Raw genomic sequence first — 22,987 nt, forward strand, 5'->3', positions numbered from 1 at the left:
TAACGAGTGACGAAAATAATGAGATAATGTTATATTTAATTATTTAATTATTCTATATTTAGACAATATTTATTTTATATTAATAAAACATTTCTAATTAATTTTATAATAAAGTTATACATTAATTAATAGACTAAATAATAAATTTATTATTTAAATTAGTATAATATAAATAAGGGAATAATTTGAATTTAATTTAAAAATTATATATAAATTTATAAGTATGATAAGATTATAATTATACTACAAGTATAGAAAAACTTAATAAAAAAAAATAACTTAGGATATTTGTGAAATTTCCTAATTAATTTGTCTAAATCTTTCTTAAACAAATTTGTGGGCCAAACAATGGAGTGAACTTGGTAAATCCTTGGGCAAACAGGCCCATAATATTCAACGTCCAGCCCCTTTTGTCAAAATCAAATCGCACTTTTCACTTTGCTCTAGTGCTCTCCAATCTCCAACGTTCGGCCCCTCCCTTCCGATCAGACGGAAGCGGCGATCGCCGCTCACCCTCTACAATCAGACGACGCCAGAGACTGTAAATCCGATCAGACCAGCCGCGCTTGCCCTTCGTTTTGGTTACTTGCTGTCTCGGTTTAAAGGTTTTTCCCCCTTTTTTTTTGTATATCTACCTTTGAGGAATGTTTCAACTGTTTTGACTGAATATATATAATATGTGTGTGTGTGTGTACATATATCTGTATGTATGTTTTTTTATTCATTTTTATATGTAGTCCAAAGGAGATGCTGAAATTTGTATGAGACATGGTTTAGGCCTTGGGCTTTTGTGGTGTATTTCTTTTTAAAAAAATTTATGTATTTTTTGTATTTATTTGATATGGAATTTGTACATATATGGTGTGAGTTTTTGGAATATTCTCTGGAATTTTTGGTTTAATCAGATTTGAGAGACATGATGTGTTCTTTGGAAAGGTGTATCTTCATGTTTTTGTTTTGAGAACATTATTTAATGAATTCATTCTATTTTTTTTATACTAGATGGCATCTTCCTCTACGGCTACATCTACCAAAAGTAGTCAATCATCCACGTTTTTACATTTTGTTTTGGTTTAATCAAATTTGGGAGACAATGTGTTCTTTGGAAACGTGTATTTTATTGTTTTTGTTTTGAGAACATTTTTTTAATGAATTCATTCTATCTTTTTATACTAGATGGCATCTTCGTCCATGTCTACATATACCAATACTCATAGTGATGAAAGTGTGATCTCTATTTAGGATTTTGTATTTGTATTGTAGTTTGGAACATTTTAATGAATTCAGACAACTGATGTACTTTTTATTTATGTTTTAAAGAAGTATTGTTATGTTCTAACATATATGGGTAATTTATCTACAAGTATCATCACATATATTATTTAAAAAAATAAAAAATTATAACTTGTCTCTAACGTGTCGTGTCCTATAGTTCTAGAAATTGGGTGTATTGTCGTGTCGTGTTGTGTGTAGAGTGTCGGTGTCCAGGCTTCCTAGTATATGATAAGATAGTTCATGAGTTTTGCATGATGTAAATATTGCCTACTTTGGTTGTATATTTTGCAATGGTTGCTTGTATGTGTTTAGGGGCCTTTTAGGCCTAGGCTACTTACCAGTACACATGTGTACCCTCACCTGATTTTGTTGGTGTTGATGGGTATTACGATCTTGGTGATGCTGAGGAGGGAGCCTGAGAAAGATTAACCATTAAAAATATTTCTTTACTTTGTTGCTTGTTTTATGAATTTTTTTTTCTTTTGCACATTTGGAATTTTGAAACTTTGTTTTAGATTCAAATTTGTTTTTAGTTGGCTTTAAGTTGAGAGTTTGTAATAGGCTTTAGTGGTTTATGGTGTTTAAGCTTACATTAGTTTGAATCTGTTTAGTTTTGGTAAGTTTTGTTGAATTTGATTAAATAGATATTTTCAGTATTAGTTTTATGGGAACTCTTGTAGTTTTGTTGAGAAAAAGTTTGTTGTTAAATGTTGTTGTGAGTGTGTTTCTTTGAACAGATGGCAATGTAAAATTTTGGTCGTGTTACAGTAGCGCTGTTATGTTGTCGAATTTCTTATTGATGTTTAAAATCTGTTTTTGATTGAATGTCTATTTAGCTTTCATAAGATCCCTTAGATTGTGTTTATTTTGGGGTTTTACGCTCAGTCCATGTATTTGTAACCTTTTATGTTTAACCTTTTTGGTTTCTTGTACATTCAATGAAAGTTTTCTTACCAAATTGGAAAAAAATAAAGATAGATGCGCACCACCCATATTTGTGCGATTTTCTAAATTAATTTTTTCCTGGAGGCCAGATAAGCATATTATGATGGTTTTCAAATTTCTGACTTTTTTGCTCATGTAGGCTGTTTTACCCTAAGTGTGGGTGCATCAAGGACAAATTTGACTTCTCTTGATTCTCATGGAATTTGTAAGTTGCTTCTTAATATCTGGTATATTAGTTCAATGCTTTTATACGTGTGAAGTCATGGAAATTAATTTCTTTTATAATAACTAATAATTTTTTCTTTTTCTATTTCAGACTTGTTTAAGCAAAGGTGGATGCTTCTATATGCCACCATGTCATATGCTCAATGTTTGTGGATTTCGAATCCAATTTGACTGCCCTGTGGACTTTTCAGCTCTCTCTATCTTTTCTCCTGTTCCATCTGATTTGGATGTTCTTTCAGATAAAGAACCATCAAGTCATCTGGGCCATGGTTCTCTCGATTTGGATAATGTGTCTGATGAAACTGAAAAGCCACTTGACGTTGGTTATTTGATAAAAGCGGAGCCTTGCTACAAAATCATTAAGAACTTGTGCCTCTGGAACCCATCTTTCACTAATATTGTTTTGATTTCTAGTCCAATGGGCATGCTAGGACTGCCCTTTTTGACTCGAGAGAAGGGGTTCTCTGCAAAGGTAGATTATATTATTTTCTTTGAATTGGATCTTGTGTGGCCATGATAAGTTTCACGGTACTGTGAAAACTTGATTTCACATACTTTTAATTGCCCTTTTCTTAGATATATGTGACTGAAGCAACTGCCAGGCTTGGAAAAATTATGATGGATGACCTTATTGCCATGCATATGGAATTCAAACAGTTTTATGGATCGGAAGATGATGCTATCTCACAGTGGATGAGGCAGGAAGATCTAAGTTTGCTTCATCATAAGCTAAGAGAAGTGGCTTTTGGGCAGGATAGAGCAGATTTTGGCGGTTGGATGCCCATGTACAGGTATAGTTATTTAATATTCCTTCGAATACTTTTACATAGGCCTCTTAAAGCCAAGCTGGAAGTGGAAAGACAAAAACAGAAACAGAAGTAATTAGATGAAGATCTGGGTAGTGGGTGCCTGTTTATTCTGATTGACAAAGATCTATTTTATTATTTTTTTAATAACTGATAATCATTTTCATATTGTACCATTGTGGATCTTGTCCATGAACAAAGGAAATTAAAGAATTTTCTTTGATTTATATTTTGTTCTGGTATACTTTTCCTTTGATGGTGTTTGTGAACCATTTCTCGATCTTTGTTATAAGAATTTTATTTGATTTAAATTTGGAAGCTTACAGCTGTGGTGTCATGACTTGAACTCTGTTGTATACTGCATTTGTTTGTTGCATATAATTATCTTGACATTATCTTGGCCTTCCTTTGGTTGGAATCCTTGAAGCCAAAGCCTTTGGGGGCCTTGTTATTGAGTTTACATTTCTTTCTCCTTTGCTAACCATCAGGTTTGGGCTCTCTCACTCTCTCTCTCTTTAATTTAAACAACTTTTATTGAGAAAAAATGAAAAAAAAAAAAAAAAAATACAAAAGCATACAGAAATACAAGCCCTCCAAAACACCCCTACTAAAGGAAGGCCTTCCAACTAAAGGTTTCCTTATTAATTGGGTTGTTAAGTTTCCGTTGTTGCTCTGATGTGGGAATTGTTTCAGAATTCTACAAGCTCTACAGTCTGTTATGGAGTGAAGATTCCTTTTCTTGGATATTGTTTTCTTTTGCTTTCCTAACTTTAGTTTTAGAGTCTTATGAAACTTATGTCTTTCTACTCTCAACTTGGGTTTTGATCATATGTATGTTGCTTTTCAATGTATTCTTTTGATAAGAGCTTTTAAGTTAATTACCAAAGACACTAAAGTAAGGAAGTCGCCACTCAAAATTAATGGATTTTGCTGTCACTCTTTATTCATAAATGTCCTTGGATGTAACTAAGGATATTTTTCTCAGTGCAGCTGACGTTAAGGATTGCATGCAGAAGGTTGAAACTCTTAGATATGGGGAAGAAACATGTTATAATGGCACACTAGTTATAAAGGCATTCAGCTCTGGTCTTGAAATTGGCTCTTGTAACTGGACTATTAATTGCCCAAAGAGAGACATTGCATATATTTCAAGTTCTATCTTTTTTTCCTCCAACGCAATGGATTTTGATTACCTTGCTCTTCAGAAGGAGACAATTATTTATTCTGACTTCTCGTCTCTGGCATTTATGAATGACGTAGAGAATGATACAAGAGTATCACTTATAGACAACACCTTATTGCCTCTCAGGTATTTTATGCTTCTGCTTTGATATTGTATCTTGCACGAAAAGTCTATAGTATTTTTCTCACTCTCTTGGACAATTCATCAAATATGTTTCCTGAGGGTGTGTTTTTGTGTTATTTAGTAGTAAGGAGGAGACTTTGGCTAATTTATTGAGTTATCCTGCTGAGACAGTGGAGGAATCAGAAAAACTTTATTTTATCTGTTCTTGTGCTATCCAGTCTGTTGAATCTGGTGGTTCAGTCCTTATTCCTATCAATCGACTTGGTGTAAACCTGCAACTTCTAGAGCAGATATCAGCTTCACTAGATTATTCAGATCTGAAGGTTAGTAAACTCTTCTCCATTCTTCCTTTTTATATTTAAATAGTACTCTTCAAAATTCAAATTTAAGCTATAATTGTCTGCAATGGGAATCCATTCATTAACCACCGTGGTTTATTTGTATTTTAATGACGAACTAGTTCCACATATATTGTTAGTTATTTTTTAGAAATCCATCAAGAGCTGATATTCTCATTTAGCCGATTTAGCAAACTTTGAATAATTGACATGAAGGTAAGAGCTTAGAGGATATAGAGGGTACATATCATTAGAGTTCTAGAGCATAAGCTTAGTTTATATATTTGTTGATTCCTTTCTTCATACGGAATATGCCACTAAATTTGTAGGTTCCTATATATTTTATTTCTTCTGTAGCTGAGGAGTTGTTGACATTTGCCAATGCTATACCAGAATGGCTATGCAGGCAAAGACAACATAAGGTTTGAATTTTTTTGTTTTAGTTGTTTCAATATACTTGGAGCTGTTTGTCAAATCATAGTATAATGTTAATCTTACGTAATGGTTGGTGTTGCAGTTATTTTCTGGAGAGCCGATGTTTACATTTGTTGAGCTCCTTAAAGAGAACAAGCTTCATGTCGTTCCTGCCATTCATTCACCCAAATTATTGTATGGTTTAGCCTAAGATTTCTTTTCATCTTCATACACAAAGATAACGTACAATCTATGAATTTCTTCCTGTGACATGTTCTTTCAGTTTTACAATTTTGGTTCAATTTTCATTTAGTTTTTTAAGAATCACAGTAAGTAAGATGAATACTTAGGAATGTAGGGCTATCTAGTATGTGCCTTTGAAGTCTTTTTCTATCTACCGGTTGTCAGAATTGAATTTGAGAGTTAAGAAGGTTGGATATTGTGAACTCTTGTACAAATCTTTTTTTGTTTATCATAAATAATTAACAGCTTAGTGATATAAACATATAGTAGTAAGTTTTGTTTTGGACCATTATAATCTTTGAGAATTGGACTCTCTGTAGAATAAACTGGCAGGAACCATGCATTGTATTTTGTCCTCACTGGAGCTTACGACTTGGTCCAGTGGTCCACTTGCTTCGACGTTGGTGTGGGGATCCTAGCTCTTTACTTGTTCTAGAGGTGCTTATGATTCCACACATTTACTATTGTCTTTTACTTCCAAGAGTGCATATCTTTAGTGGCGTTGATGTTAATACTCCACGCATAATATGCAGAAGGGACTTGATGTTGAGCTTTCTCTCTTACCGTTCAAGCCTATGTCTATGAAGGTCCTTCAATGTTCATTCCAATCTGGTATAAAGTATGGTTCATTTTTCTCCTCATTCTCTCTAGTCCAATATTCTTGTGCGCATACAATATGAGTTGCTTTATTTTCTTTGATATGTTTGGTATTCCACTGTTAGATACCTAGGTTTAGATAGGGCTAAGGGTAGTTAGTTATACAAGGCAGTTAGATGGTTATAAATAGGGAGTTGGGGAGGGAAGAAAGGCATGAAGAATTTGGTGAAGTTAATGGGCTGCAACATTCCTTGAAAGAAAGGAAGGGCAAAGGGTTAGGGTTCTTTTACTTGTTTGTTCTTTAATATTGTAATTTTCTGTTTGAGATATCAATAAAATAGAAACACTATATCAGTGTTCTATCAAATTGGTATCAGAGCATTCTTTTCCTGGGAGATCGAAGGCAAATGGCAGTCACAAAAACTCGGAAATCCATAATAAAAAATGTGGAGCAGTTGAGAATTCAAATCGAGGAAAACAACCAGCTGATATTAAAGTGGATTGAAATGATAGGGAAGGAAGAAACAAAAAGGAAAGAAATCAAAAAACCAAAAGTTGTTTAAGGAGAGGGAAGAAGCGAAAAGGAGAGATATCAAAGAAGATTCGCTGATGAAATATATTAAAGACGTGATTCGTGAGAGATCTACGACGAGTGAAACAGAAGAGCCATTCAGCCAAATAAAGATGAGTGAGAATAAGGTAGAGCAAGGTGAAGAATCCATACTTGAAATAATTGAGGAATCGAAAACGAGCAACATGATTATTGAGCGCTTAGAGGATCAAACAGAGAAACAACAACATATTAAGTACATCAAAGACTTGGCGAAGAAAGTTAGTGTAGGAAGCACAACATCGGCAAGTCAAATGTTGACGATGGACAGTACCGTCGAAGGAAGAAATATACCGTCGAAAGAAACCAAGAATGAAGAACGAATGAAGATGATAGGAATTAAAGACGAAATGAGTGATCCAAACACATTCAAGAAGATAGAATTTTGATAGAACACTGATGCAGTGTTTCTATTATATTGATAATTCAAACACAACTTACAATAATAAACAAATTGTGAAACTCAGCAAAATGAGTCACGTTACAGATAATTCACAATCAGTGTTTTAAAAGGCTCACTAAGGCGCACGCCTAGGTTCAAGTCGCGCAGATGGGACTTATTTGTGAAGAAGCCAAGCGTTTTCACTAAAGCTCGGCTTAGGCGCACGCCTTCCTTGAGGCGTGCCTAGGCTTAAGTCGCATTAAGCGTGGGCTTTTTTATAACTAATGGGCTAGGCTTTAGTTAAAAAAAATTATTATATAGGTTTTTTAAACCTATTACATGAAAGTTAAGAAACGACTCTTCTTCTCCCGCACAGCTTTTCTTCAACGCATGTCTTCATCGACCTCTTCCGTTCCCTTTTTGCTTCCGCTTTAAAGAATAATTTATACATTTCAAAGAGTAGTTTTCTGTTGTACTTTGTTTTTTTGGGTAGAAAACTAATTTTATAATTTTTATAAACTAGAGTTAAGTCTCATTTCCACCTTGGTTATATACTTATATTTTATACGTTGTTGCTCTGCTCAACATGTGTGTGTGTACATATATATATTTTCTTTTTGTATATAGTGCGCCTTCTGAAAAAAAGCCTGTTCCTTTTTGTGCGCCTTGCGCCTTGTGCCTAGGCTCCAAAGGACCATTGCGCCTTAGTGCGCCTTGAGCCTTTAAAAACACGGTTCACAATCAACAAGCAAAGTAAACCTCCTAATCCAAAATACCAAAAACAACACACAAAACAAAATACTAAAAACCAAACCAGAACACAGAACACCAGCCTTCTGCTTCCCCCGTCTTTCAAGGAGTATTGCAGACCTCTTTTACTTCAAAACTGGCTCCCTTCTCCATTCCCCTTCTCATCGATTTAATTCCTTCTTCCCAGTAACTGTCTTCCAAGTAACTGTCACCCCTTCTTTCCTCTCTTAACTTCCTCTTCTAATTTTTAATTAACTGATTTATTTTTCTTTCTTCTATTATAAGTAAATAACAGTGGTGGTCTAACAAATTTCCAGTGTTTATTGGCAAGGATTTCGATTCATTTTTTTGGGGGGTCGAACGGAATTTCCAAAAGTAAAACAGAATGATTTGGGGAAAGGAATCAATGCAGCAATAATGTTCCTTGAAACGAAGATTCAAGTGAAGAAAAAGTTGTTGCTTAGGGAAACAGAAACTGGTTGGTTGCAACGGAGAATGAAGTAGCCGAAAGTTATCTGTTTGCGATGGAAAAAGAAGTCAAAGTCGGCCGTCGTCTGGATGTGAAGGAGAAAGAAAAAGTCGACAAGTGGATGGGAAAAGAAGATGGTGGCATTCGTCTGGATGCGAAGAAGGAAGAAAACGCTGGCAAATGACAATCTACGGTGGTCCAAAGAGATGATCGGGAAGATGGAAGAATCGTGTGAAGAAGTTGAAGTTGCACACGTAAGGATGCCAATGACGTGGCAGAAAGTGATAGGAGAGAAGAATAGGGCAAGAGAAATAAACCTTAAAATCTTGGGCTTTATTTTTCCTAGTGGGCTTCAACTTTTGTTATATGGACTTCAACTTTTGATAAATAAAATAGTGGAGGTCCATTATTGTGTAGATGAAGTGGGTGGAGATTTTCAAGAATGGGGGAGACGAAAAACGTGCCTAAAGGTGGGGAAAGGAAGATTCGGTAATAATTGGCTGGTTTGTGGGTTCTGAAGGAAGAATATTTTGGGCTATGGGCTGAAGGCAAGGGATCCGTTTGGAGTCCAGAATTTTTTGAAGTTGAAGGGAATTTTTTTTTCAAACTTGATGAGCATATCACTTTGAAGAGTTGTAATAAAAAAAAAAAGAAAAAAGAAGAGGGGGTAAATTTTTGTGATCATATTTGTAAGCACACCTTAAGGACAAGGTGTTTTTGAAGTCTCGAGTAATGTTAGATACCTAGATTTAGATAGGGCTAAGGGTAGTGAGTTATATAAGACACTTAGATGATTATAAATAGGGAATTGGGGAGGGAAGAAAGGCATGAAGAATTTGGTGAAGTTAATGGGATGCAACATTCCTTCCAAGGAAGGAAGGGCAGAGGGTAAGGGTTCTTTTACTTGTTTGTTCTTTAATATTGTAATTTTCTGTTTGAGATATCAATAAAATAGAAACACTATACTAGTGTTCTATCATCCACTTTGATCTTTGCTTCAACACGTTGCATCAATTAAAAAACGTGGAGCTGTCAAACAATTGTTTGTAGAATTCTTTTAGAGTTGAGAGCTTCTAATAGGACACTTGGCGTGAACTGAGACCAAAACTAATATTTTCTCTTCGTTTTTCTTCAATGTTTTGAAATTTTTGAGTTCTATTGGTTAGTTTTTTTATATCTTGTGCTTGTATATCCTATTTTGAAGGCAGGAGAAGGTACGACCGTTGCTGAAGGTCCTGCAGCCAAAAATTGTCGTGGTAGTGTATTTTATATATGCATTATCTCCTATTATTCTTGAGTTTATATATTTTCTGGACCTACATTTGCATCCTGTTTATTTTACTTGATGTAGCTTCCTGAGAATTTGAGCCGGCTGATCAATACAAATACAGAATCATTCACGGTCTTTACATACTCTGAAGGCAAAAGTTTACATGTACCAAACTTGAAAGACAGTTCAGAATTAGAGATTGCTTCAGATTCAGCTATGAGTTTCTGTTGGCGAAAGTTGCATCAAGGAAATATAAACATCACAAGATTGAAGGGAGAGCTCTCATTAAATTGTGGGAAGTTCAAGTTGTTCTCTGAAAATACGCAAGTAGCCATGTACCAGAGGCCATTAGTACATTGGGGTCAACCAAATTTGGAAAAACTTCTGACCGTGTTATCAAAAATGGGCATTGAGGGTTCTGTGCAGCAAGAAATGTCTGATGCCGAGCCGAACGATGTTCATGTGATCCACATACACGGTCTAACTAAAGGTGTGATAGAAATCCAGGAGTCGAGAACTATAATTAGTGTTGTTGATAAAACATTATCTGCTCAAATTTTCAACGCTCTAGATAGTGTCATGGATGGAGTTTAGTAAGGACTCAGACTACTTCTAGCTACTTCTACCTTGCACCGGACCGGGTTTGACATGAAGAGATGAAGCTTGAACTGCAATGGCACGTCAAAGCTTCTCATTGCTCATTTTTCTTTGTATGATGTAAAAGGATAAAAGTGCCATTTGGACATGAATATTCCTATAAAGGTTTCCATTTCTTTTATTCTCATCTTCCTATAATACCAAACATATCTTGAAACATATCCTAATCTTGACATGCTTCCTTGCTTAGTTTCTCTTTAACTTCATTCCACCATTCTCACGCTTCCTCTAGTAGCATGGATTTAACTAATTTAACCTTTTGGTCATCAGCACAATCAATGATCTCATAACACTCTCAGACTCTATTAATCCGGACTCTATTAATCCACTCTTCTACTTCTATCGGATACATGGATTCTCTAAAGATGTGGAGCTCGAAAAGTTATCTCCATTAGGATTCTTATTTTTATTTTCCATGAGTGATAATATTTTCTTTTCCTTGGTATTTTAACATTTAACTATAAATAGTATTGTTACATGACTTTCCACAAAATTGTGTCCTGGTTATTGCTTACTTACTTTCCTCGCTAATCTGACTCTCCATATCTCTTTTATTTATGTAACCTTTATTTATTTATGTATCCTGGACTCTTTAAACTCAGTTTAATCTTTTACCTTTCTCTTCTCTAGAAACTAATTTTTGGTTTGATACAAGTTGTCAACCCCTCGTAGACTTGGATGTCCTTCGCTACATGGATGTAAAACAAAATATTTGAAATGTTAGACATAAATGTATAGTGAGTGGAGTTTTTTTATTAACACATTTCATAAGTCAAATATGCCTTAACGCGTTATAAATCATTTTGCCAAATCATGCGATACAAATAATGTGTTAAAATAATAAAACATTGAGTCTAAGGAAAATCATTTCAATGTGTCAAGTGATTAACATAATTCAATCTCATCATTAAATATATATATTGCATGGAAATCATTTTCTTTTAAGTCGTGAGCTTATAAACATAATCTTTGTAATATCATGTAATGGTATAGTAGAATCATTTTACATATTTAACTACATCTTTGTATCTTTTTCTCAGCTTAAGCATTTACCACACTTTTTTGGTTGATTGCAGCTGTGTAGAGTGATCTCAACACAACAACAATTCACCATGAATTCCATCACTCATAACGCGTCATCCAATGCTAGATCACACATAAAGTATGAGACATCCTACTTCTGTTTAAACAACTAGAATATGGAATCTTATCCCATATCATAAAACAAGGATAAGGCATCCCACACCAAAATACATAACAAGTGTGACGCATCTTATCACACAAGGTACCGAAGATCACCTCATCACATTATTCAAGTTCATATCAAATCCACTTCATTTATAAATCTCATGTGTTTTAAGGATTGAAAGCATAAGAGAAATTATGTAACTCAGGGTTTCAAATAGAAATACATTTAAGAATTTAAATACATTAAAACCCTTTTATTTTTTAAAACATTTTTAGGAAGAACTACTTATTAAATATCTTCCTCGCCTAAGCTTTTAGCCAATGTCCTCTTACACTTCCTTGCAAATTCTCTTCGAAATTGGTCTTGTGGTTGTTGGGATTTATATCCTAAAACTCGTAGATTGTAAATATAATTCATTGACCATTGTTAATAAAGTGTTATTATTGTAATAATTGTTATTGATTATATTGTTAGTTTTGTCTTAATAACCCAAATCCAATAAACTAACATACTAAGTTATTTAATGAGTCTTGAACAGTATGTAGAGACATACAAGGATCAATGTTCGAGATCAGCTTAAAGAGTCTATAGTATAGAGATAAGGTTGGGTACCTTATCTTGGTAACATTATAGATACAACTCACTTTGTATTTAATATAAACACAATGATTCAACGCGTTCATGCAGTTGATATGTGAGTAAGAGTATCTTATGCAATGAGATTGCATAAGATCAGATCGCGAAATAGTAACCACTAGATGTAACTCTCCGTTAACTAATTATGTTTCTATTTCATTAGGATGACCTAAGTAACTTAGTTTAAGTTCTGAGTGTGTTATGAAATCCTATTCGCGAGGGATTGTCCTTTGATTTGTACTCGGGAGAGTGACCAGATCGCCGACTCGGGACATGACCGTGTGGGAAGCTAAAAACATAATTACACAAGATGAAATTTACTCCTTCCTTATTTTAGAGTAAGTAGATGAGTGTTCCCTTAAATGATGTTTTCAAGACTTGAACAAAGGGCCTTATCCTCTCTATGGCACGAGAGAGATTTTTGTTTGTTGGTTTGACCATAAACAAGTTGTTCATTAGAGAAGCACTGATATTTAAGGAATAGAGGTAACCCAGGGGTAAAACGGTAAATTGACTCAGCTGGTGTTATGAACATTCATGAAGGACTAACTTACTGTTATTTGTCTATATCCATGGACACAAAAATATATCTACAGTGAGAAGAGTTCAGCTGTGAGTCTTTAGTGGAGTGTACACAGTTAACGAATATTGATTAATGTGGTCAATGAGTTTAGCCAATTAATCTTAGATTGTTGTAGTTTCTGATCTATACGTCAATTAGGTCCCGTTCCTAGCTTGTTAAGGGTAATGATATTTATTTATATTGGTTGTAATTTAAAATGTTCAAATTTACTTTGAAAATTAGTATAATGTATAGTGATACATTATGATATAAAGTTGATCAAACTTTATTTTATAAAGTTAATTTTGGATATGATTCAAAATTAATTTATGAGAGATAAAACATTTGAATGTGTTCAAATATTAATTTAATGTGAATTGAATTTACATTAAAATTATTGGGTATGAGAGAAACTTATATTTGAATATGATTCAAATTTAACGTAAATTAAATATAAGATATTTAATTTAGTTATTAATTAATTGAATAATTAATTAACAACTTCGTTTAATATTATTTAGTTAAATTTGATCTGATTAAATTAATATAAATCTATAAGACATTTGAGAGATATTTATTAAAAAAGATTTAAATGAAATATTAGTTAAATATGATTTAATTAATTATTAACCAATTGATTAATTGTTAATTAATTAGCAGATTTGAAATATCTATTAATTTAATATTTTTTAAATTAATAAAATCTCATGATTCTTTTCTACTCCTTTTCCTGAAGAAAAGAGATTTATAAGTATTTAAAAGAAAACAATTTTCTTTAATGAATTAATCAAGAAAAAAAGCCAACGTTTTTGCTCTAAAAAGAAAAGAGTTTCTCTCAAACATCTCTAAATTTTTTTCCATTCCAATTGGTTCCCACAAAACAATCTCATCCCAGAGGATAGAAAGGTCTCCGACAGGTGGTATCCCTAATTCGGTAGTTTGCAAATTTAGAGATGTCAACAAAAGTAAGTTTTTTGTATCTTTTAAACTGAGATCATGCTTAGTTTTTATTTAAAATTTTGATTCGATTCTAAATTTTGCCATTGTACTGGTATTTTGGGATTTCCATATTAGTTTGAGGAATAGTTCTGTAAATTCTTCTGCTATCATGAGCTTTTATCCTTAGTGGTAGCTTACTGAAAATCTTAGGAGTTCTTCTAATTCCCTCTTAAGAAAACATAAGGAAAAAGTAGCTCTTAAATTGGCCAAACTTCTCCTATTTATAACCATCTTCGGTGAAGCCTCCCATGCCGAAATGATTATTTCTGCCCGACGGTGAGAATAACCGAAGAATGCCACGTATCACTGTCACTTCCTTATCCTGAATTTTGATTGGACAACAAAGTCAAATTAATCGTTGACTTTCTTACACAAGGATGATTTCATTACTTTTAGATGAAGAAAGCTTACCTTGCCTTCTAGTCCATTGTGTAATTACTTGGTGTGTTTGTGTGTGTCTGTGTTCTTGAACAGAAAACACGAAACTGAGCTAAAAAAAATCTTCTCTGATTTTTTTTATTAAAATCCACAAAATGACAAACTAACTGTTTTTACACTAAAACCTAAAAAGTCAGCTAATAACATAAGCTTCTAATTATAACAGTAATATATCAGAAATGACATAAACATATTTAAAATAACAGCATAGCAACTAGCTACATATTTAACATAACAGCACAATAACTAGCTAATTACATCAAAACTTTCCCCTTAAGAAGAGCAAACTCGTCCTCGAGTTTTAGGTTTAAAGATGTAGCCGGTCGAGAGGGAAATACTCAAATATATTAGCCTCATTGAAGATATGGTTGATGTGTTTGTGATCGGAGAGATCAATCTTGTATGCATTATCTCCAAATCTCTTGATTATTGGATAGGGTCATATCTTCTTTGGTTGTAGTTTGCTGTACATTTTAGTCGGCAGTCTTGCCTTCCAAAGGTGAATCCTTACTAGGTCTCCTTCCTTGAATTCTTTAAGTCTTTGGTGTTTATTGGGTTGACTTTTGTACACTTGGTTCATCTTCTCAATTTGGACGGTTACATCTTTATGGAGCTTTGCTATCCTTTTTGCCATATTTTTAGCTTCAAAGCTAAGATCGACATTGAAAGGTATGTTAGTAAGATCAACAGTTAGTCTAGGTAACTTAGTATACACATTTTCAAATGGAGACTTCCCTGTTGTTCGGTTCTTCATATGATTATAAGCAAATTCTGCTTGGGCTAGGATAAGGTCTCATTCCCTAGGTTTATCTCCTCCAATGCACCTTATTAGGTTAGCAAGTGGCATGTTTGTAACCTCGATTTGTCCATCGGTTTGGGGGTGACTAGTGGTGCTAAACTTGAGAGTTGTGTTGAGTTTTTTTCAAAGTGTCTTCTAAAATTGACTTAGGAACTTGACATCACAGTCAGAAACTGTGGACTAGGGTATTCCATGTAAACATACCAATTTTTGAAAAAAACATATTAGTTATATAAACAACATCCAATATTTTCCTACAAGGTAAGAAGTGAGACATTTTGCTAAATCGATAAACTATGACAAGGACAGAATCATACCGCCTTTGAGTTTTTGGAAAACCTGGGATAAAATTCATGGACAACTCTTCCCAAATGCTTTCATGAATAGGTAAAGGAGTACACCTATTATGTTGTTGTTCTTTGGTAATATACCTAAATGGCGTTAAAACTTGGCTAGCAGTCCAATTCCAAATGAAAGATTTAGGAGAGGCACAATATGTTATTGGGATACAAATCATCAGAGATCGTAAGAATAAAATGCTAGCACTGTCTCAGGCAACCTATATCGATAAAATGTTGGTTTGATATTCGATGCAGAACTTTAAGAAGGGTTTATTACCTTTTAGGCACATGGTTCACTTGTTTAAGGAACAGTGTCCTAAGACACCTCAAGAAGTTGAGGATATGAAACACATTCCCTATGCCTCAATTGTGGACAACTTAATGTATGTTAGGCTTTGCACTAGGCCATACATTTGTTATGCAGTAGGAATAGCTAGTAGATATCCGTCCAACCCAAGGTTAGACCACTGAACAGTGATTAAAATGATTCTCAAGTATGTAAGAAGAACGAGAGACTACATGCTAGTATATGAAGCTAAGGATTTGATCCTTATAGGATACATTGACTCTGATTTTCAAACCATTAAGGATTCTAAGAAATCCACGTCGGGATCAGTGTTCACCCTGAACAGGAGAGTTGTGGTATGACGTAGCATCAAACAAAGATGCATTGCAGACTATACTATGGAGGCTAAATATGTTGTTGCTTGTGAAGCAGCAAAAGAAGCAGTTTGGCTCAAGAAGTTCCGGCAAGAATTGGAAGTTGTTCCAAACATGAACATGTCCATCACTTTATATTATGTTGATAATGGAGCATATTGTTGATCCATTTACGAAGACTCTCGCGACTAAAGTGTTCAAGGGTCATCTAGAAAGTCTAGGTCTACAAGTTATGTACCTTAGGTAATCTAGGGCAAGTGAGAGATGTGTAATAGGTATAAGGATGTCCTAGTTTATTGTATTTGTATATATACGTTTTATGTAATATACTTGTACATTTTACCATTTCCAATGTTAGAGGATTACTTTATTATGTACATCCCATAGAGACTAGAGTTTTAGTCTAAGTAGAAATTTGTTGGGATTTATGCCCTAAAACTCGTAAATTATAAATATAATCCATTGACCGTTATTAATAAAATGTTATTATTATAATAAATGTTATTGATTATATTATTAGTTTTTTCTTAATATCCTGAATCCAATAAACTAACATCCAAAGTTGTTTGATGAGTCTTGAACAGTATGTAGAAAAATATGGGGATCAATGCTCGAGATCAGCTTAAAAAGTCTATAATATAGAGATAAGACTTGATATCTTATCCTGGTAACACTATGGATACAACTCACTTTGTATTTGATATAAACGTGATAATCCAACGCATTCTTGTAGTTCAATGCGAGTGAGGGTATCCTATGCAATGAGTTTGCATAAGAACTGACCACGAAATAGTAACCGCTAGATGTAACTTCGTTAACTAGTTAGATTTCTATTTCATTAAGATGACTTAGGTAACTTAGTTATAGATGTCCACGGGATGGAGCAAGGTCATGGATCTCACTCCCTGTCCCCGTTTCTATGGCCCTATCTCACTCCCCATCTCCACCAGTTTTCCCATGGAGAATGGGGCGGGAATTTCCCACGGAGATTGCGCAGGGATTGGGTTCCTCGCAGGAAATATTCTCCATTTTTTTAAAAGTTAAACCTCATTTTTAATCCACAACTTGAAATGTATATACATTTTCAATGTTGTTTTATTTTCGATAGAATATTATCAATTTTCTTATTTAAAACCATTAAAATGACAAATTGTAGCACTACTACAAAACTGGCAATACTTGATGCTTAAAAACTGTCAAGTAAACAAGTATCTGTTTACTTAACACTTTTTAATGTGTCAAGTAATCCAGTGTCCAGAATAAGGAAAGTTTACTTGATAATTTAACACTTTTTAATGTGTCAAGTAATCCAGTGTCCAGAATAAGGGAAGTTTACTTGATAACTTTTAAGCGTCAAGTACAATTATACCTGACAGATAAAAGGCGTCAAGTATATAAGATTACTTGACATTTTTTATGCCTCAAGTAATCCAATGTAAAAAATAAACGGGTTTTTTGTTTGACAGCTTTTACACGTCAAGTAAATATATACTTGACAATTTATAAACGTCAAGAACACATTTTACATGTCAAGACTTTTTTTTTCTTTCAAATGAAAAATTATACAATTTGAAATACCGATATAATAATATTGCACCTATTTTGAAGTCCAACAATGGTATACAACATGATCAATTGAACTATTTACCTTTCTTGAATCAAACTAAACCTTCAATCAAATAACTAACAAATTTCATATATATAATTAGACATATACATATAGTTGGTCATTACAATATACTTAAAACATAGAAACATATCGTTCTATTACAAAACGAGTTATGAACATCGTTCTTAATCATAAAACACAAAGTATATGTAATAATAAGGGCTGTTCACAATTACAGAAATCACATCATCCTAAGATCTTGAAGAAATCATATCATTCTAAAATCTTTGTCACAATTGAGTTACTGATCACTAATGTGGAAATGTATTTTCCTTGAGTAAAGTATTCGATGCACAACTCCTCCACAAGATCACGTTGTTTGCCTAAGCCTCGTTGACTTGCCAAATATATAAGCTTATGGTTGTCTAGAGTATTTTCCTTGAAAATACAATGCAAGTGTTAGCAAAAATCTTACTTTCAAAGTCTATTCTAGATGCTTTTACACTTACGTCAACCCAGAAGTGTCATAATTCAGTCCAAGACTCCTAAACACTTGAAAGATATCCAAATTGCATAGCAACTTAGCATTCAAGGGTGACAAACTGATTAGAAAAGAATACAAATGAGATGCTTTCATAATTGTTCATCAGGAAAACCTCTGCCATCCGAGCTTCCATCTGTTCAGATTGAATTCCAAACTTACTCCTGTAATATTCAGTCTTAACAACACCTTCTTTGGGTGCAGTAGGGTTGAGCTGGAAAGGATGCCAATTCAACTACAAAATTATGTTAAACAATTAATAAGAACACTACCAACAAACTATGAGAGAATTAGAGTTATCATCACACTAGAAGAAAAACTATCTATTATGACAGTTGTATATATCCTAAATTGAAAGAAGAAGAAAAAAACTGTCACAAAAGGTCAAAATACGCGTTTTTTACGGGAAAAGACGGAATTTTTCGGATTTCGCCTACCGCGACAGTTATTTGTTGTCATAAAAGATTAGAAAATAATTTATTTAATTTATTAAAATAAATTCATTTTAAATGAAAATTTTATTAAATAAGAAATTTTCCTGATTCTTAAACCCTTACCGAACGAAAGCTTTAACCCTTGTGCGATTCCGGCATCAACCCTCAATCCGACCATCACGTTCCGTCTTCAAATGCCATCGAGAAGGTGACCGTGGCGACGATGATAGGGGAGGTGGCTGCTTTGGTGGTCGTTGAGGCGGAGGCTTTCGTGATGAGGGTTTTCCATTTGAAGTCATCGGTTCGTATCTACAATTATTTGCTAATTTTTTTCTTCATCTGTTGCTTCTTCATCGGTTCGTATCTACCATTATTTGGTATTTCCATTTGTATAATCGAAATTAACGATGGATTCTGCTAATTTGAACTTTCCCCCTCTCTTGATTGTTTGAACTTTGGAGATTCATGTCTTAAAAATGAATCACACAAGTTCACCTATATTCATCACTAAAAAGCATTGTTTTTCCTTGTTACAGAGGTTTCTACTTTTCTTCATGCATGTGAGGGAGATGCGGTCACAAAGTTCACAAATGAGAAGATTCCTTTCTCTAATGCCCCTATTTATCTCTAGAACAAAGACTCAAATAGAAAAAGTTGATGAAATTTTCGATCCCATCAATGAATCTATGAGTTCACTGGCCTTGATTTTGTTTGTTGTTTAGTTTTGATATATGATGAAAGGTGTTGTTTTCATTAAAAAAATGATAAATCATTGTTTTTTTTAATCTGATTCCCGTACTTCTCAATCAAAATGATGGAAGAAATTGTACAAATTATATATTCCTTACATGGAGTTGGCATGATCGGCGTCCATGCTGCAGATTAACATCATCTATCTGACCAATTTTATTTGTAGATTACAAATTATATATTAAATGAAAAAGAAAATTATCATTTCTTTTACATCTATGTAATGGTACTCATGTATAGTAGTTGTGCCTCTACTCTAGTATAATATATATTCATGGTTGTCTAATGTGATTTCAACACTTCTATTTATGAATTCATGAAGCTAGTGGGCTGATTTTAAATTGCTAGGATGATCAACCTGCTAGGGAAGGTAACATTAATCTTGTTTTGTTTACATTTGAACTATTCAAATTTCTATCACATAAAAATTATCATTCATGAACATAATAAAGTGGATTTTAAAGGTGTAGAAAATGACTTTTGTTTAGTATTTGATTGAACGGAAAATTTTGGGTAAAGTTCTTTCTTGTAATATTTTTTGACTTTGGTTTTAATTTTTTTTCTGTGAAGAATGCTCCTCCTTCCTTGTTCTCAATTTTTATCTACATCATGTTTTTGTTTTCCTTAGTATTTGAACATTTTTGTATTCGTAGCAACCTAACTTTGTTGTTTCTCTTAGTTTGGTTGTGATTTGAGTATTTTATATTTGGGGTTCAGGAAAGGCAGTATTTGTTGAAGGAATTCCCCGTGAACTGGTTTCTTGTAAGAAGTATTGTAAAGTTTTGAAGGTTGGGTTGTGGTAATGGAAGCACCGTTATTCCAATCTTGCGGTAACCTCCAACGTATTCTACTTTTCCTCTGCTTTACTTCTTAGTCATGTTCCTCAATTTTGTTTGTTTTTTTTTTTTTTAGAAATTTAGTTGATAAATACTGTTTGTGTTTGCTTTGTGCTTGCTTATATGAGATATTATTAAAAAATCTTATCGTTGAAATTAATTCGAAAGTAGAGAAAAATCAGTGTCAACTGGAGGAGTCTTTTAGAACAGAAGAATAAAAAGGCAAATGTTATTGAATGTGCTCTTAAAGCTTCCACATTTTCTATCTTGCTCTTTACATTTTACTGTTTAGGTTAGCTTTCATATTCTATAAAAAAAAATATAGAAACAAATGTGGAACTGTGAAGAGTACATTTGAGAACTGTTATAGGACTGAACTTTTTGGTGTTTTCAAATATGAATATACAATGCCTTATATTATGGTATAAGCGTGTTTTCAGATTTTTCCCCCATTCTACTTCTCAGATAATCTCCCCCCTCCTTTCCACTGCCATTTTCTTCTCCTTTCTCTTCAAATGCTTTCATTTTACCCACAATATGAACATATTTAACCAAAGTTTCACTATTTCTATTGTTTGTACTTGTATAGTAATATGTGGTTGTGACATTGCTTTCTTTTTTTTTTTCCTGTTTCTTTTGTATTACTCTATTTTACAGCAAGCTAATTTTAAAGGTGTCAAGTGTATTTTGATGTATTTTGATTTTGGGGAAGAATTCAGATGACAAAAGCATCAAGAAGTCGATCGTCGGTCTGGAAAGTTAGTGATAAACATCCAGGTTGATTGTTACAATATAAATCTCTTATTTGTTAATGTCTTTTCCTTATCTTATCCATCCTCTTTCAACATATCTTGCTAATTTCATAAGCTAACATTGATTGCGATAGACTATAATGCTAGTGATTCAGATTCAGATGAATTGACTCGTGATTCTTAACCACACCAGTGTTGTTGATTTCTCTATGTCATGTCAAAACAACCACTTGTATCTCCTCCACGACATGTCGTTTTAGAAATTTAATTAACTTGTAATTCTTTGACTTTATGTGTGGCATCAATTATTCTTTCTTGCACATGTGAGAGTAAAGCATGCATAGTTCATTGTTTGTAGTCATTCCTTCTGTCATCAATATTTTTGCTTATGCTGATTTTTTTTTTGCAGTAATTTATGTGTTCTTTGGGTTTTATGATTTAATTGTTATGTTGTTTTCCTGAATTTATAGGTTGGATATGCTTCAGCTGAGACTTTTTAGTTCAATAGAGAATCATACAACATTTTAGTTGGAGGTATATCTTTTCTGTTAAATTTTTCATGTAGGATTTTGGTATTTTTTTTCGATGCACATGGTCGTATCAGGTACGATTTTCTCAAATAATTCTCGGATTTTTGTTTTTCGCTCATTAACTTGTTTAGTTTGTTACTGAATTCTACCTTCCAATTCTACCAATAATATTCAACCAGGTATTTATTTGGATTAAATTTGCTGAGATAAAATTTCTATGGCTGGGCTGGGATGCAGGGGAGGAATTCATTAGGTTGTTATTAGCAAATACCACTGTTTGTTGGGCTATGATGCATATTGTTGCTTAAAAACTCTTTCTTAACTCAACAAATTTTATCAATGCTTTTAACTCATTCCTCCATTTGTTCATGGAATTATGTAATGATGATTTGATGTAAATCCTTACTAATTAAGAATCTTGGCTACAATCTTCTTGGCTTGACATTCAGCTAAGTTAAAGTTAATTGTGAAATCTTCATTTCTTTCATTTAGAGTTCTCTTGGCATATCGTTAGTTTAGTTGATATGTTTGTTTGCTACCATTCATTATTGTAGTTTTTCACCATTCTTCACTTGTGGATTGTTTGGTAGGAAGTTTTGTGAGATAATCCTTTGTGGAATGACTGGGTGATTGTTAGGACAGTTCTTATGCAATTTTTGTATGCATAAGCAACCTTTTTCTCCCCTTCCCCCATGATTCTTTTCAATTCTGAAAACCTCGGGTAGCTTCTATGTTTTCTTTCCTCTTCCCGTGATTACTCTTTTATGTTTTCTTTCATCATCGTCCCATGTTTACTCTTCTATGTTTTCTTTCCTCTTTCCATGTATACTCTTGTGTCTTCTCGTGACTATATTTCTATATCTATACCTTTTGTTCTTCTTTTATCACAACTTTTTGGTGAACTTTTCACCTTCCTTGAAAACACATTTGAATCCTAAGTCATATTTAAAAAAAAAAAATGAAGCGAGTTTTACTCTCTTGTCCTATAATGGATGCTTATATTCATGTTGTCTTTGTAGGTTCAACTGGAATCGACAACTTCATGAGTTTACTTTCAAAGAACACTTTCAGAGACGAACATTCTCGGTTGGTCGTTTATGTTTTAGCAGAAAATCTTGTTATATGTATTCTGATGCAATTTAAAATATTTTTTGATTAAGGGCTAGGATTCCGTACTTGTAAATTGTTGGAAGTTGATTGGAAATGTACGAATATTATAAATTGTATTATAGCGTATATATATTAAAGTGTCGGCTATTTTTTTCTATATGGGTGTCAATAATTATAAATTCAAAATTGTCATTGTCGGCTACATTATTGTCATTCAAATGGTTCGTGTAATGGCGGAGTGGCAAAGAGAACAGAAAAAATTTGTAGTAATCGAGTAATTTGCAACAGGAAAAACATGTCGTAATATATGAATTTGTGACCGTTATTAATTGTTGTGAATACCAAAACAATGATAGTTTTTTTTACAAAATTAATTGTCACGATTGTCCTATCTTTGACAGAAAAAAAAATGTCGTCAATAGCAAAATAATGACATTTCTTTAAAAAAAAACTGTCGCGATTGACATATCCATGACATTTAAAACATGTCACAATAAACGAATTCGCGACATTT

General features: G+C 33.3%; 1 protein-coding gene and 1 long non-coding RNA gene across 8 annotated transcripts; both read left to right on the forward strand.

The window, feature by feature from the left end:
* Positions 1-282: 282 nt before the first annotated feature.
* LOC101215853 (integrator complex subunit 9 homolog) lies at positions 283-10,446 on the forward strand. Of its 4 annotated transcripts, none has more exons than XM_011656757.2 (12): positions 286-605; positions 2,360-2,425; positions 2,537-2,917; positions 3,022-3,236; positions 4,237-4,560; positions 4,679-4,880; positions 5,225-5,317; positions 5,413-5,504; positions 5,873-5,990; positions 6,086-6,164; positions 9,565-9,616; positions 9,712-10,026. In XM_011656757.2, the coding sequence occupies exons 2-11, from the start codon at positions 2,417-2,419 to the stop codon at positions 9,588-9,590; spliced, it is 1,539 nt and encodes a 512-aa protein (XP_011655059.1). In that variant the 5' UTR covers positions 286-605; positions 2,360-2,416; the 3' UTR covers positions 9,591-9,616; positions 9,712-10,026. The 4 variants fall into 4 exon arrangements, with proteins under 4 accessions (XP_031741215.1, XP_011655059.1, XP_004146463.1 ...); XM_004146415.3 differs by having other exon boundaries at positions 402-605; positions 4,682-4,880; positions 6,086-6,171; positions 9,712-10,446; XM_011656756.2 differs by having other exon boundaries at positions 403-605; positions 6,086-6,171; positions 9,712-10,446.
* An 8,162-nt stretch (positions 10,447-18,608) lies between these two features.
* LOC116403679 lies at positions 18,609-22,519 on the forward strand. 4 transcript variants are annotated; one of them, XR_004216469.1, is made up of 6 exons: positions 18,609-18,796; positions 19,032-19,615; positions 19,963-20,087; positions 20,739-20,858; positions 21,304-21,616; positions 22,383-22,519. It is a non-coding gene; the product is annotated as an uncharacterized LOC116403679 (long non-coding RNA). The 4 variants fall into 4 exon arrangements; XR_004216468.1 differs by having other exon boundaries at positions 21,304-21,367; XR_004216470.1 differs by having other exon boundaries at positions 19,963-20,075; positions 21,304-21,367.
* The last annotated feature ends 468 nt before the right edge of the window (positions 22,520-22,987 follow it).

Source organism: Cucumis sativus, chromosome 5 (genome assembly GCF_000004075.3).
Source record: "Cucumis sativus cultivar 9930 chromosome 5, Cucumber_9930_V3, whole genome shotgun sequence".
In the NCBI taxonomy this organism is placed as follows: Eukaryota; Viridiplantae; Streptophyta; class Magnoliopsida; order Cucurbitales; family Cucurbitaceae; genus Cucumis; species Cucumis sativus.